At 34.2% G+C, this 15,609-nt stretch overlaps 1 protein-coding gene and 1 pseudogene across 2 annotated transcripts; both read right to left on the bottom strand.

Annotated features, from left to right (window-relative positions):
* Window positions 1–10,131: 10,131 nt before the first annotated feature.
* LOC107261722 lies at window positions 10,132–10,944 on the bottom strand (annotated as a pseudogene).
* Window positions 10,945–12,070: 1,126 nt separating this feature from the next.
* On the bottom strand, window positions 12,071–14,922 carry LOC8264782 (protein phosphatase 1 regulatory inhibitor subunit PPP1R8 homolog). Of its 2 annotated transcripts, none has more exons than XM_002524998.4 (3): window positions 14,767–14,922; window positions 13,762–14,369; window positions 12,071–13,105 (listed from the first exon to the last, which is right to left on the bottom strand). In XM_002524998.4, the coding sequence occupies exons 2-3, from the start codon at window positions 14,226–14,228 to the stop codon at window positions 12,292–12,294; spliced, it is 1,281 nt and encodes a 426-aa protein (XP_002525044.1). In that variant the 5' UTR covers window positions 14,229–14,369; window positions 14,767–14,922; the 3' UTR covers window positions 12,071–12,291. The 2 variants fall into 2 exon arrangements, with proteins under 2 accessions (XP_002525044.1, XP_025014188.1); XM_025158420.2 differs by having other exon boundaries at window positions 13,762–14,365; window positions 14,767–14,896.
* Between the last annotated feature and the right edge of the window lie 687 nt (window positions 14,923–15,609).

Here is a 15,609-nt window from a genome sequence, read left to right as displayed (position 1 = left end):
TGCCAAAAGTTACACACAATAGAATAGAGTAGATTATTTGCATACTTTTTCTCCTATTGCAAAAACTACTATTATTAAAAGCTTATCAGCTATTACTGCTGCCAAACTTTGGCATATTCATTAATGTGACATCAATAATGCTTTCTCCCATGGGGATTTATCTGAAGAGGTTTACATGAACACGCCTCATGGATTTCATTCTATAGATTCAACGAAAGTCTGCAACCTTATTAAATCTCTCAATAGATTAAAATAAGTTAGTAGACAATAGAATGCTAAGTTAACTCAAGATTTGCTCTCTCAAGGCTTCACTCAAGATTACTCGAATTCTTCTTTACTTATTAAGCATTAAGATAATTCTCTGATTGTGTTGCTCATCTATATGGATGAGGTGGTGTTAGCAAGTGATAGTTTGGTTCTTATTGATGCTGCTAAAAAATCTTTGCATGAAAACTTTAAGATCAAGGATTTGGGGCCTCTAAAGTTTTTGTGGTTTGGAAATTGCTTGTTCTCAATAAGATATTAATCTTTTTCAATAAAAATATGCCATTGACTTATTAGAAGAGACTGGTTCTACTCATTCAAAACCTGTTTCTACACTAATGGTTGCTGGTTAAAAGCTTATTAAAATAAAAGGCAAAGCATTAAAGGACATTACATTTTATTATAAGTTGGTGCACATATTGTTTTATCTATGTCATATTAGACCAGGTATAGATTTTTCAGTCCAACAATTATCATAATTTCTTGATTTTCCTACTGATATTCATTTACAAGCATTGTATAGAGTTTTAAGGTATATTAAGAAGACTATAGGACAAGGGTTGTTCTTTCCTACTATAAATACTCTACAAATTAAGGCTTTTTTAGATTCTGATTGGGCATCATGTATTGTAACTAGGCGGCCTATCACCAAATTTTATGTTTCCTTTGGGGATAGCTTGATTTCTTGTAAATCTAAAAAGCAAAGTATTGTTTGAAGGTCTTCATTTGAAGCTAAGTCTAGGGCCATTGGCAGTTGTTATATGTGAGCTTAATGGCTTTTATATATTGATTCGAATTTGAAAATTCCATATTCTTATCCTGCCTTGCTTTATTATGACAACCAAGTTGTTCATATTGCCAACAACCTGGTCTTCCATGAATGCACCAAACATATAGAATTGATTGTCACATAATTCGATATAAATTATTGGAAAGCTTGGTTCGTTTGTTCCTTGTTTCTTCTTCTCATCAGCTGGTCGATTATATAACAAATTCACTCCCATCCTTCTTGTTTTCTCGGTCTATTTCCAAGCTAGGCATTTTGAATCTTTATGCTCCAGCTTTGGGGGGCTACTGACAGTTATAGTCAAAGTCTCTGGTCAACAATGTCAACTAGGATAGAGTTAGTTATTTTTTTCTTATTGTGTAGTTAAACATGAGCTATTTTTTATGTTTATCTTTTTTTTTTTTTTTAACTAAGCTTAGTAGCTTGAGCAGCTATATATGCTTTGTATAAGATCATTTTCTTTTTAATGACTGAAGAATTGTTTTCACCAAAAGTCAATATTCTTACCATTATCTAGATATTTTAGCCCTAAGTACAAGCTAACTTGCATTAAACGCCTAAATTACATCACTCTCCAATTAAACAATTTCATTTCACTAAGATTTCAATAATCAACACAACTATAACTGCTAAAAAAAGTCTCTCTCTATTTCTCCTCCTTTGCATATGCATTTCCATCCTTCTCACTCTCTGCAACAACTCGAGAATAATTTGTTTGGCCTTTGCAGTTGCACACATTAGAGGATCAACCCATTGAAAAATTTCATGACCACCCTTCATTAACAAATGGGAAAAGGCTTATTTTGGCCCTTGATATTTGGGATGAGGAACATATATGCCTCTAGATTAAAATATGAAACATTTAATTGCAAAAATTATGTCTTTCTGTAGTATAAGCCCTTGTCTAATGGAGACAAACTAACAAAAAATAATCTTCATTTGCTTTTGTTAAGTTAGCGTGTTTGTGGGCCATGTAATGGTAATCTTTGACTATTTTGTCTTTGTTCTCTTTCTTCCCTTTCCTCCTTTTTTAGGGACATTCTTACCTATGCTTGGTGTATACACCACAACTAATAGGAGAGTGACACATGTATGTATTTTTTACACTTTGGTATTGGATGATTAACATATACTTTATCATTTAAAACTAAAAAATATGTGTCAATCATCTATCAGTTTGGTGTATAAGTGGGAATGTACATCAAGCCTAGGTAAGATTTTCTCCCTTTTTCAACGCATACTGCAATGTCAACTATTCCCTTCTTTCATTGTGGTGGTAGTATTGTTAGGCAACCACTGCTCTATATAAGAGATTGAAATAAGAGATAAGTTTAGTAATATTAATTAAACTAAACAGTGATGTGGAAAAGGAATAGGATCGTTTTTGGAATGAGTTTGAGTACTTTGAATGGTAGGGAACAAATAAAAGAACACGACACTAAGTAAAGCACTCTCAAACTTCTACTCTCAAACACTAAGTAGTAAGAGCAAAAGGGCGTGTAAACACAAAGTAAAACACTTAGAATAATTTCACAAAGAAATCAGATTTGTTTTCAACTCTCAATGCCTATAACACTTGGCCATGAGTTCTATTTATACTCAACCACTAGAAGAGTTACATGACATAGATAAACTCTTCAACTTCCTCCTAAAAACTGACTAGCTACAAGGATTCACATTCCCTTGTAACATCCCTAATTAAGCAAAATAAAAGTGCTAAATAAAGAAAATCTTTGTAATGCCTATTAAAGGCTGATTACAAAGGTTTTATTACACACTTAAAACTGAAATTCTAACAGCAAATTAAACAAAGAATAACTCCAAAAACGTCCACCTTTATGAGCGAAAACTGAACATAATGAGCGTGAAATAGAGTAAGGAATAACTCCAAAACGTCCACCTTTATGAACAACAAAAACTGATCATAATGAGCAGCAAATATTCCCCTTTCAAGCTTTTATTCAACCATCCAATTAAGGCAAGTGATAAAGGTTTGTTTTGATGAGAATCCCATGAAATGTTCCGATCTTTGCTTAGCATTTTCATGCACTAGCAAGGCATGGACCGTAGCATCATTATCTTGCACTTGAAATGTGATGGACCTCTTGTTGGACTGATTCCATATCATTCTCCCCCTCTTGAAAAAGTTTGTCCTCAAACTTTCATTATCAAGGTATGGAGTTAAATCCCCCACATTGAAAGTTGCACTTACACCACCATACTCACTTGGAAGTTCAAGTTTGTAAGCACTTTCTCCAATCTTTTCTAACACACGAAATGGACCATCCCGACCTAGGCATGAGTTTGTTTTTCCTAAGATTAGGAAAACGTTCCTTCCTCAAATGTAACCACACTAGATCACCCTTAGCAAAGGTAGGCTGTTTTCTTCTCTTGTTAGCTCTTGCCTTGTAAACTGCATTCATTGCTTCAATTTTCTCCTTAACTTGAGTACATATTTTCTGAAATGCTTCCCATCTTTTCTTTGAATCAACATGGACTAAGTCCTTTCTTGGCAATGGAACAAGTTCAACAGGAAGAAGAGGATTAACCCCATAGACCACCTCAAAAGGAGCACGACTTGTAGTTGAAGAAGGTGATCTATTATAGGCAACTTCAGCATGTGCCAACTTGATATCCCAATCTTTCTGCGTTTTACTCACAAGTCCACGTAACAAAGATCCAAGTGTTCTATTAGTCACTTCTGTTTGGCCATCAGTTTGAGGATGATGAGAAGTACTAAAAAGAAGCTTAGTACCTACCAACTTCCATAAAATTCTTCAAAAGTGACTTAGGAATTTAGAATCCCTATCTGAAACAATTGATCTTAGAACACCATGCAAACGAATGATCTCACGAAAATACAAGTCAGCAATTTTGGATGCATCATCCGTCTTATGGCACGCAACAAAGTGAGCCATCTTTGAAAATCGATCAACCACCACCATGATGCTATCCTTTCCCCTTTGAGTCTTTGGAAGCCCCACAATAAAGTCCATACTTACACTTTCCCAAGGGGCATCAGGGACGGGTAAGGGATGGTAGAGACCTTTATGGAAGGTACTCTTGGACTTTTGACAAGTAGAACATCTCTCCACCACATGAGTCACGTCTTTTATCATGTGTGGCCAATAAAAGTGTTCATTGAGTATGTCCATGGTCTTGTGAACACCAAAGTGACCAGCAATTCCACCTCCATGGACTTCCCTAATCAAAAGCTCACGAACACCACACTTAGGGATACAAAGTTTGTTCCCTTTAAATAAGAAACCATCTTGAACTATGAACTCCCCGAGTAGGCTTTTGAAATATAGTAGCAAAGTGTTCATCATTCTCATATAAACCTTTTAAATGTTCAAAGCCTAGAACTTGAGTATGGGCGATGTAAGTAGGTAACGTCTCCTTGAGAGAGCATCCGCAACAACATTGTTCCTTCCCTCCTTATACTTCCAAATGGAAAGTGAAAGATTGCAGGAACTCTACCCACTTGGCATGTCGATGATTCGGCTTTTGTTGGCCATGTATGTACTTCCAAGGCCTCATGATCCGAATGAAGAACAAAAGGTTTTGGCCTTAGATAGTGAGACCAATGTTCTAAAGCTCTAACAATCGCATAGAACTCACGATCATAGTTGGAATAATTCAGCTTGGCTCCACTTAGTTTCTCACTAAAGTAGCAAACTGGGCCTTCTCTTGAATAAGGACAGCTCCAATACCCAGTGGCTTGTCAAAATCTGGAAGAGCAAGGATGGGTGCATTGCATAATTTTGTTTTGACTTCTTGAAGGATTTTTGGGCCGCTTCACTCCATTTGAATTCTCATTTCTTCATTAACTCCGTCAAGGTACGTAGTTGTTGAGAAGTTCTTGATGAAGATTCTATAGAAAGAAGCAAGGCCATGAAAGCTCCTAACTTCATGAACATCCCTTGGAACTAACCATGTGGAAATGGCCTTCACTTTCTCCTGGATCAACTGTATCCCTTCACTAGAAACAATGTATCCTAGGAAAGAAATACTATTACACATGAAAGTACATTTTCCATTTTTCCATACAACTTGTGAGTTCTCAATTTTTCAAATAAATCTCTCAAATGCAACATATGCTCACTTTCAGGATTTGCTATATACTAAAATATCATCTAAGTATACAACAATGAACTTATTGAGAAAAGGTCAAGTACCTCATTCATAAGTCTCATGAATGAACTAGGGGCATTGCAAAGTCCAAATGGCATGACAAGCCACTCATACAACCCTTGTTTCCGTTTTGAAAACATTCATCACCTTCTCGAATTCTCATTTGATGGTAGCCACTCCTCAAATCAATCTTACTTTGAAAATTCGGCACCACTCAATTCATCAAACATATCTTGGAGCCTAGGCATAGGAAATCTATATTTGATAGTTATGTTATTGATTGCACGACTATCAATATACATTCTCCATGTTCCTTCTTTCTTAGGCACTAAAAGAGTTTTAACACATGGACTAAGGCTCTCACGCACATAACCTTTCTCCATTAGTTCTTCCACTTGCCTTTGCAACTCTTTTAGCTTGCTCGGGATTACACCGATAGGGCTGCTTTGTTAGGCAATGGGGCTCCCGGGATTAAGTCAATTGCATGCTCAATCCCACGAAAGGTGGCGATCCTTTCGGTGAAATCACTAGGAAATACATCGGAAAATTCTTCAAGCAAATGACTCAAAGACAAAGAGTTAGTGGCATAGGAAACAACATTAGAAATGGGTTTAACAAGAAGTACAAACCCTCCTCCCTCCATTGCACACTCTTTTCAAACTCTTTCCTCGAAATCGGAAAATTAGGTCTCCTTTCCACCATAGGTTCAACCTTAGGAGGCAAAGGCAACAATCTAATCTTTTTCCACCCGTGGTAACCGTATATATATTAGAAACACCATCATGTACAGCATTTCTATCAAATTGCCATGGTCTACCAAGCAAAATATGACATGCACTCATAGGCAATACATCACACCAACGTTCATCATGATAATTGCCAATTGTAAATGAAACTAAAGCTTGTTTCTTGACCTTCAAACCAGTTTCATTATTCAACCAATTCAATTTGTAAGGCTTAGCATGATTTCGAAGAGGAAGCTTAAGCTTACTGACAAGTTCTGTGGATGCCACATCCGTGCATGATCCTCCATCAACAATCACATCACATGTCTTATCAAGAACCTTGCACCTTGTATGGAAAAGTGTCTTTGAGAGGTTCGGAATGTAAGACTCTCCTAACAACTCCACAAAGAGGGTTGTCATTCTTCTCCGCATCATACTCCTCAACATCTTCATTGTTACTTTTAGATTCATAGCTGTAAGAATCCTCCTCACTCGGGTGAATTGTGAGAATATTCCTTTTTGGGCATTCACTAGCAATATGCCCACGTTCTTGGCACTTGTAACAAGTCCTCTTGAATCCTTCTTGCTTAAAATTAGATTTTTCACTTTGAAACTTTGAAGGATTAGTAGAAAAAAGTTGTTTAGAAGAGCTAGAAGAAGACTCACTCTTCCTAAAAGGTATGTATGGTTTATATGGAGTCTTGACGCCACTTGTGTTCGCCTTAGGCTTCTCCTGTTTCACTTGTGCTTCCACCTTCCTAGCTACTGTCACAACTTCATCAAAAGTAGAAAAGCTCATAAGATCTACCTTGTGAGAGATGGGTTTGGACAGCCCTTTAGTGAAACGAGCAATCTTGAGGGGCTCCTTCTCTTGCAAGTCACACATCAAGCCTAGCCTCTCAAATTCACGAACATACTCATCAACACTGAGATCGCCTTGAGTTAGTCGAGTTAGCTTGACATATTGATCTTGCTCATACTCACGTGGTACCCAACGCCTCTCCATTTTCTTCTTGAGTTTCTCCCATGGCTCGATCTTTTCTTTCTCTTCTCTTCGTCTCTTGGCTTTTAGATTATCATACCAAAGCCCAGTAAGCTTTGTTAATCTAAGGACGACCATCTTACACCTCCTCCTATCATCAAAGTCTTTATAATCAAAGACACTTTCCATTCTTCGAACCCAATCTAAGAAGTTTTTCGGATCACTTGAGCCATCAAATTCGGGAAGTTCCAATTTGAAACTCCTATCTTCTTCTTGAAAATTTCGATGGGTAGGATTCCCACCTGAGCTTACTTGTGTTCTCCAAGTCTCCAACACGTTCTCCCATCTTTAAGGATAGTTCGCGAATGGCATCCATCCTAGCTTCATGTTTCCTCAAGTCTCCTTGTAGCTCACGAAGTTGCTTCATGATAGCGACCAACATTTCAGAATTAGAATCGATTTGTTTTCATTACAATAGCGTGCAATTTTAATCAACCAAGAAAAATATCAAACGGACTTCAAAAATTTTGTAACTTTACAATCACAAAACTCTCAAAGAGAAAAACAATTTAAACTCAAGAAACACTCAAAATCTTCAGAACAAGGGAGATCTGAATCAAAACCTTGAGAACTGTTTTCGGCGTAACGTCTGCTTTTTTTTTTTTTTATGCGAAACTCACACTCTCCAAAGCCTAAGCTCCGATACCAATTGATGTGGAAAAGGAATAGGATCGTTTTTGGAATGAGTTTGAGTACTTTGAATGGTAGGGAACAAATAAAAGAACACGACACTAAGTAAAGCACTCTCAAACTTCTACTCTCAAACACTAAGTAGTAAGAGCAAAAGGGCGTGTAAACACAAAGTAAAACACTTAGAATAATTTCACAAAGAAATCAGATTTGTTTTCAACTCTCAATGCCTATAACACTTGGCCATGAGTTCTATTTATACTCAACCACTAGAAGAGTTACATGACATAGATAAACTCTTCAACTTCCTCCTAAAAGCCCGGCCTACAAGGATTCACATTCCCTTGTAACATCCCTAATTAAACAGCGAATAAAGTGCTAAATAAAGAAAATCTTTGTACTTGAGCTATTAAAGGCTGATTACAAAGGTTTTATTACACACTTAAAACTGAAATTCTAACAGTGAAATTAAACAAAGAATAACTCCAAAACGTCCACCTTTATGAACGAAAACTGAACATAATGAGCGTGAATAGAGTAAGGAATAACTCCAAAATGTCCACCTTTATGAACAACAAAAACTGATCATAATGAGCAGCAAATATTCCCTTTTTCAAGCTTTTATTCAACCATCCAATTAAGGCAAGTGATAAAGGTTTGTTTTGATGAGAATCCCATGAAATGTTCTGATCTTTGCTTAGCATTTTCATGCACTAGCAAGGCATGGACCGTAGCATCATTATCTTGCACTTGAGCTGTGTGATGGACCTCTTGTTGGACTGATTCCATATCAAATAGGATAAAATTTAGAATAAAATTTAAAATTTAGGCATTGTTTCTAGATAGAGCATTAGTTATACTATTGAAATGGCAAGATGCCGATGAAACACTATTGGACTCAAGCATGTGATGGTTTTGACTATATAAAAGAATACTTTATCAATAAAAAGAACACTCCTTAATAAAGGGGAAGGCAGTCGATAATAACAGAGAAAGGGAGAGAGAGAAAAGAGAGGAGCCTTAAGTTTATGAATAACAGTTGAAGTTAATGAAGAAACGAAGCAAGAGAAGGGGGAAAAATAAAAATTAAATTAAAACAAGGTCTTTTTGTTTGTCTAGTAAACACACGAAAATAAATAGAGAAAAAAACCAATTGGATTCTATTCAAATGAGTAGTTAGATATGTACGAAGAACAAAATTTGGTAAGTGAATTATAGTGTAGTTCCAAAATTAAGAAGAATAACAAAGTGGGTAAGTTGGAGAGCTCATGGGATTGCTCATCACAGAGATAAATAGCTCGAAAGTATTTCTTTGTCTCTTTAAACTTAGGCTTGTATCTGACGGGAATAACTAAGTTTGGACGGTCGTCTTGTTACGCGGTTACATTTGAAGACTCTGATCCTTAGCTCAATGGTACAGTCCTTTCGGCCGCAAGTCATCATCGGAATCCATCTTATAGCTCTACTCTGGATCAACAAATGTTGAGCTATTTGAGTGGGAATTTTAAAGAAAGTCGAACCACTTGAGAAATAGAAATTTAATAAATAAAAGAAATTAATAGAGAAATTTAATTCTAAAAATAAAATCTTTTAAACTATTATTAAATCAAGAAATAACAACTTCATTGTAATTAAGTTTTTTTTTTTTCTTTTTAATAGCAAAGAGGTCTTCATATCTTAAAAATAATTTAAGGGCCTGTTTGGTTCGGCTGATCAGTGCAGCTGGTAGCTGATAGCTGATAAATTAAACCATTTGGTAAAATTTTATTAGCGGTATTTTGAGGACATAACTTATCGTTAAATATGTTTTATCTTATTATATTATATTCGATGATACAAATTAATAAAAATAATTTATAATAACTAAAAATGTTATGGTTAATTTTTTTTAGCTCAATTGTATTTATTATTAAAAAATTTATAAAAATTATTTTAAATATAAAAATTTAATTTTAAATTACTAATAAAAATTCTAATTTCAAATATCATAATTTATAAATATTATAATTATTTAACTGTTATATTCGATGATACAAATTAATAAAAATAATTTATAATAACTAAAAATGTTATGGTTAATTTTTTTTAGCTCAATTGTATTTATTATTAAAAAAATTTATAAAAATTATTTTAAATATAAAAATTTAATTTTAAATTACTAATAAAAATTCTAATTTCAAATATCATAATTTATAAATATTATAATTATTTAACTGTTAAGAATAATTTTAAAATAATAATAATTATTATAAAATATAAAAATATAATTATATGAGATCAACTTATAGTAAATTATTATTAATAAGTTTTAATAGGATAATAGTGTCTAAATAAATAATCAAATCAGATAAGAAAAAATTCTAAAATAGAACTAATACAATGATCAACTGATTGAGACTAAATCAACTATCAGCTGTTGTTTTCTTAAATTTTTACCAAACACTTTAATATAGTTATTCAGTGAGAAACAACTATCAGCTACATCAAACCTCTGAACCAAACATATTCCGAGATCATAACAATACCCGCAAAAATTTAGAACAGTAAAATATAAGCATTTCAGACCCGTTTCATTTTGACTTAAGATAAAAGTGACCTCGTAACTAAAAGAATACTTCCACAGCATCATAAATCCTAAGGTCTCAAATGACTCAGAAAAATAATCAAGTAAAAAATTCTCTCAAACAATAGCATTGGCAGCACTAGCAATCCTTGGCCACAAGTCTAAACACTCTTTCCCAACAGGGTTACTAATAGCAGATCCTTTCATTTCTCCTTTGGGATTCACAATAATACCAGCATTATCTTCAAAGTACATCTAAACCCCATCCTTTCGGTGCCAAGGTTTATGTTGGCAGACGATGACAGCAAGCATGAACTTTTTCCTTAGATTAAGTTTTCCTTTTTTGACAGTTGCTACGCAAGTTGACGGCAACCGATTCAGGCGTCCCTTGATTCTTTTCACGGAAATGATGAATAGATTCTTAGCTCATGTTTTATCAGCGCAGTTCACTATTGCCGACATTGGTAGACCCAGTGACATCCTAAACTTGTTACCTGTTGATCCTTCCTTTCCTCGCTTCGACATCTTTGATCGGTTCCATTCTGATCTTTTTTTTTTTTTCTTTTTTTCTTTTTTTTGTATTAAGAAGAAGAAGAAATTTGAGGAGTACATAGTGGGTCCTCTCATGTCTTTAAAATTAGAACATATTATATTTGGGATAACGATTGTACATTCAAATTTTGTTTCCGTTAGTCAGTGCTCATATTACAGAAAAACATAAATTTCAATTAAAAGTCTCAAATTTTAGTTTAGGGGCATTTATGTTCATCAATCCAAATATTAGGGGCCAAAATAAGCATTTTCCCTTTGCAAATTAGCAAAGTAACCTTGCTTCTATAGAAAAAAACTTTTTTGAAAACAAGAATCACACTTACATTTAGTATAATGCATACTAAAAATCTCCTTTCTGGATTTGTAGGTGTTCATAATATCCTTAGTACCCAAAGAATCATACAACCACAATTTTGTTCTTTCATTGTTTCGTTACCTTCAATCTTTTACTTTCTGGATTTGTAGGTGTTCATAATATCCTTAGTACCCAAAGAATCATACAACCACAATTTTGTTCTTTCATTGTTTCGTTACCTTCAATCTTTTACTAACCTCTTTCACCGAGTAGATTACTTTTGATTTCTTTCCTCTCTTGTTTTAATAGTTCTTCAATTTCTTTTTTTGTCAAAGAAAACTTAACTTAGGTTCTAAAGAGGAAGAATTTATTTTGATTGGTTTGATTTTTTCCAATTGAATATTCACATATGAGTTTATTTTAATTTTTTAATCAGGCAAAATACATATTCAACCATCCAAACTCTTATCATTTAGTCATTCTAACACTTTAACTTTCAAATTAATCTAACAAACACCTAAACTCTATTAAAGATTTTTAATTTTCGATTTAACCTAATAGACATCCAAATTTTATTTTTTTATAATATTTAAACACTTATGAACAGTACATGTGAATTGCATAAATGAAGCTACAAATCAAAAAATGTTTAAATATAAAAAAAAAAAATTAAATATCTATAATATTACATCAAAAGTTAAAATATTAAAATAATCAAATTAATAAAATTTAGTATCTAAATATACATTTAGAGTCTTAATTAGGTTAATATGATGTGACATTCTATTTTAGTGACAAAGTGGTCTCACAATATCAAATCAACATTCATGCAATACAAAAACAGAATTTATATTAAACACCACATTGATATAAACATTGATATGCATTTACTCCGATCAAACACCTTATTGAAGAAAAGAAATTTGCCTAAATACCAAAATAGAAAAAATCAAGTTTAAAAACCAAATTTGCAATTATCCCAAACAAAAAAAAGTTTATTGCATTTCAACCTGAAGGAAAAGGGGGGAGTATTCCATTGCATTTTGACTGAGATGAATACCAAGAAAAAGTATGAAAATATGTCCAACTGTAACTGATTTATAAATTAGAACCCCCCCATTGGGGCATATGAATTAAAACCCTCCATTGGGGCATATGATTCGTTGCAAAGACAATTTTTGAGGGATTACAACAAAATTTTCCATTCACAGAGGAACTAATGGGCACTGGCTGCTGATATCCGAAGTACAAAAAAGAAAACAAAGAACAGAGCAGCAGAATGCTTCAAACTATAATCAGTCAATCACCAAATAAATCATCATCCTCATCGTCGATGTGCGAGCTAGAGTTATTTCCAAGTTTTTCACTCGAAGCACCAATAGCCTTCTGTTGGGCATCTTTAATTGAAGGATCCAGTTTACCACCAGGAGTAACAGAAGAATATGCCCAGGCAGAACCCAATTTCCCAGAAAATGTTTCTCCATATAGGTCATCATATATCCCACTTCTAGGAACAGTTTTGACCTTGTTTAAGACTTCTCGTAGTTTATTAGTCACACCTGCTTGAGAAGCATTGTTTTCCTTTTTGGGGAGTTGCTCCTTACCTTTGGGTATTACTGTAGTCTGTATAAGGGATTCATATTTCCCAACAAGACTTCCTTCTTTTACACCTAATGGTCCAGGCTCCGTCTCTACATCTGCACCATCTGAAAACCCAACAACTTCAACCAGTTCTCCCCCAACTTGATCTTTGAAAACCACTCTTGCTTTCTTCAATCTTTTTGTGGCTCTGCCAGACTGCTGGCCATCTTCCTGTCCACTCAATGTGCTAACAGATTTACTATTAGGATTGCCAAGTCCATAGCGATTTAGAAGAGTATTATAAGCTACAACGGCTTCTTCATCGGTTGGATCTGGAGGTGGTGGTAGATTAATCTCTGAAGGTGGTGGACGTGGGAAAAGAGCAGCATCATTCTTTCTCAAGATATAAGTTCGTGTTGATGCTGCAAACCGCAGAGATTGTCCCACTTCAAGCTCAACAGGGGCATCTTTGGTCAACCGCTCATTTGCCACAAAAGTCCCATGTGCAGACCCCAAATCAATTACAAATATGCTGTAGAAGTTAGAAAAGACATGAATTACAAAGGACTTTCAAACTAAAGAAAGCTAAATTATATGTGAACAAGAATAAGAACCATCTCCAGGTCTTTACAAGTAGAGAATTAATTGGCAATGTCATCACGGACAGCAGTAGATACAACTGGGAGGTTTTCAAATGGTATAATTAATTGTTAATCCGGACCATTCAACCCATAGTCCTAACATGTAAAAATGGTAATCAAAGTTGACAAGTGAAAGTGGAATCCAATGAGAATGAATTGATAGAGAGAAGAAAGAAGTGATTTGGATAGGCATATAAAGTGCAACACAGAAGGTTAACCATATCAAAGTTGCAACAGAGGAGATAATAAGCAGGCATAGGAGCATGTTGGGCAAAGTAGTTATGAGTTATTAGTAGCCCTAGACCTATAGATGATAGATGTGAGTAATTAAGTGTAAAGGAGGAAGAAGAATACTCATATAGTAAACCCAAACTAAATTAGGACTTATATTGAGTTGATTAAAGCTAACAATATGACAAAATAAAAATATTTCGCAGAATGCTTAGCGGAATGCAATTTCACAGAAATAAAGAGCAGTATTGTACAAAAAGTAAATTATAAGGCTGAAGAAAACAAAGCATCAACCGTAATGGGGGAAAGATCTAACCTTCCGTTTTTGTGAGGAATGACAGCAGCATGCTGGCGGGAAACAGACTGATGATCAAGCACAAAATCACATGCATGAGCTTGCCTCCCAAAAATATGTCTCCGTCTATCCAAATTAATCCGATCAAGAACCTCACCATCTTTCAGGACCTCAAGATAATAAACTCCAGGTCGAGGCTCAATCGCCCAATCTGGTGGCAGCCAAGCCGACTGCCCCCCTCCAACCTGGGTTACCTGCTGAGTCTGCCCCACCAATGGTCCTGCCTCAAGTCCCACTGATTTTTGAGGAACATTGGATTGATACTGGTACTGGGATTGTGTCTGAGATTGCAAATGCAGAACTGAGGGATTTGCAACTGCTTTAGGAGCATGTTGAGAAGTGGTTTTCGAAGCTGAATTAATAGAGACTGAAAATGGGTCTGAAGATTGAGCCTTTTTAAATCTATCAAGGCCGGCTCTACCATACATTCTCCTTTTACCAAATTAGTCTCTTAACGTAGCATTACAATCAAAGAAGAAACAGACCCAAACGCCAAATTTGCAATATCTCAAGTAGAGCAGAATTCACAAGCTTTAGCGAAAAAGCACACCCTCCTATGCAAACCCTAACTTCAAAAATCAAGTTTAAAAAAAATAAAAAATAAAAAAGAAGTAAGCTTATATCACCATGAATACCAAATCTTTAAACAGAAACATTAAATTCCAGAAAGTACACTTGTTAATTAAAAGACCTCAACTTTCACAAATTTATCAAAACCAAACTCCAACCCAGAACAAAAGAAATTCAAACTCTAAAAATATTACCCTAATAAAAGATTTATCAAAATAGAGTCAGGCCAAGTCATATAATATATATATATATATATATATATAAATAATTACAAGGTCATTGAAAAAATTAAATAAATACCTCAATTAACAAAGCAAGGAAAAGATTAATTTAATTGACGGAGAATGAGAAAGCAATTGCCTTGAAGAAGTACCAAGATTAATATTAAAGGATTACCTTCAAGACCTTTTTGTATAATTGCGGCGTCGTTTCGCTGGGGAAGGCTCAAAGGTTAGGCCCGTGCAGAAGAGCAACTCTCCCGAGTTCAATTCGGAGTATTGCGTTTTGCAGATCTTTTGCTTGGACAATTTTGGGCTTCAACTTTTCTATTTATGCCAATCATATCCTTACCTCCATTCGCATTTATAGAGGCTAAAATGCAAATTCACCCCTGATCTTATAATTAATTATGAATTAGTCCATATTCTAACTTTTGAACCCATTAGACAAGCAAACATATCATCCCAATTACTACCTGTCAATAGGCGATAAAAAATCGAACAAATCAAAAAATGGATTAACCAAACCAGTAATTTTGGTGTCAATAGATTAAAAATTCTTAAAATTTAATATGCTTAAAAACCAATGAATTTTATTAATCATTACCGTAAATAGAATATAAATGATTTAGATTTAGGGTTAATAAATTTATAGATTAATATATTTGATTAGGTTTAAAGTAAGCGGTTTAATTAACTAAACCGTAATCACTCCTATCTATTAATGCTACACTACTTTTTAAGCGAGTAAAATTGAATTTATTAAGTTATAAAATTAAATAAAATAATAGAAAACGGAAATTAAAGATTATTGAAATACGTATGGCATTATTCAGAAGAATCTATATCTCTCTATAAAAACATTCATACTTCTTTCTCTTTTGTAATGTACTATTAGAAATAAATTCATTCACCAATAAGCACGAAAACGACTAGATAACATTGACATGATATAACATAAATACATAATCCAGCTATTTCTAACTATTTAGGATACACTACAGAAGATATATATATATAT

This window comes from Ricinus communis, chromosome 10 (genome assembly GCF_019578655.1).
Source record: "Ricinus communis isolate WT05 ecotype wild-type chromosome 10, ASM1957865v1, whole genome shotgun sequence".
Lineage (NCBI taxonomy): Eukaryota > Viridiplantae > Streptophyta > Magnoliopsida > Malpighiales > Euphorbiaceae > Ricinus > Ricinus communis.
The sequence above is the reverse complement of the archived record's forward strand: the minus strand, read 5'-3'. Positions and strand labels throughout refer to the sequence as shown.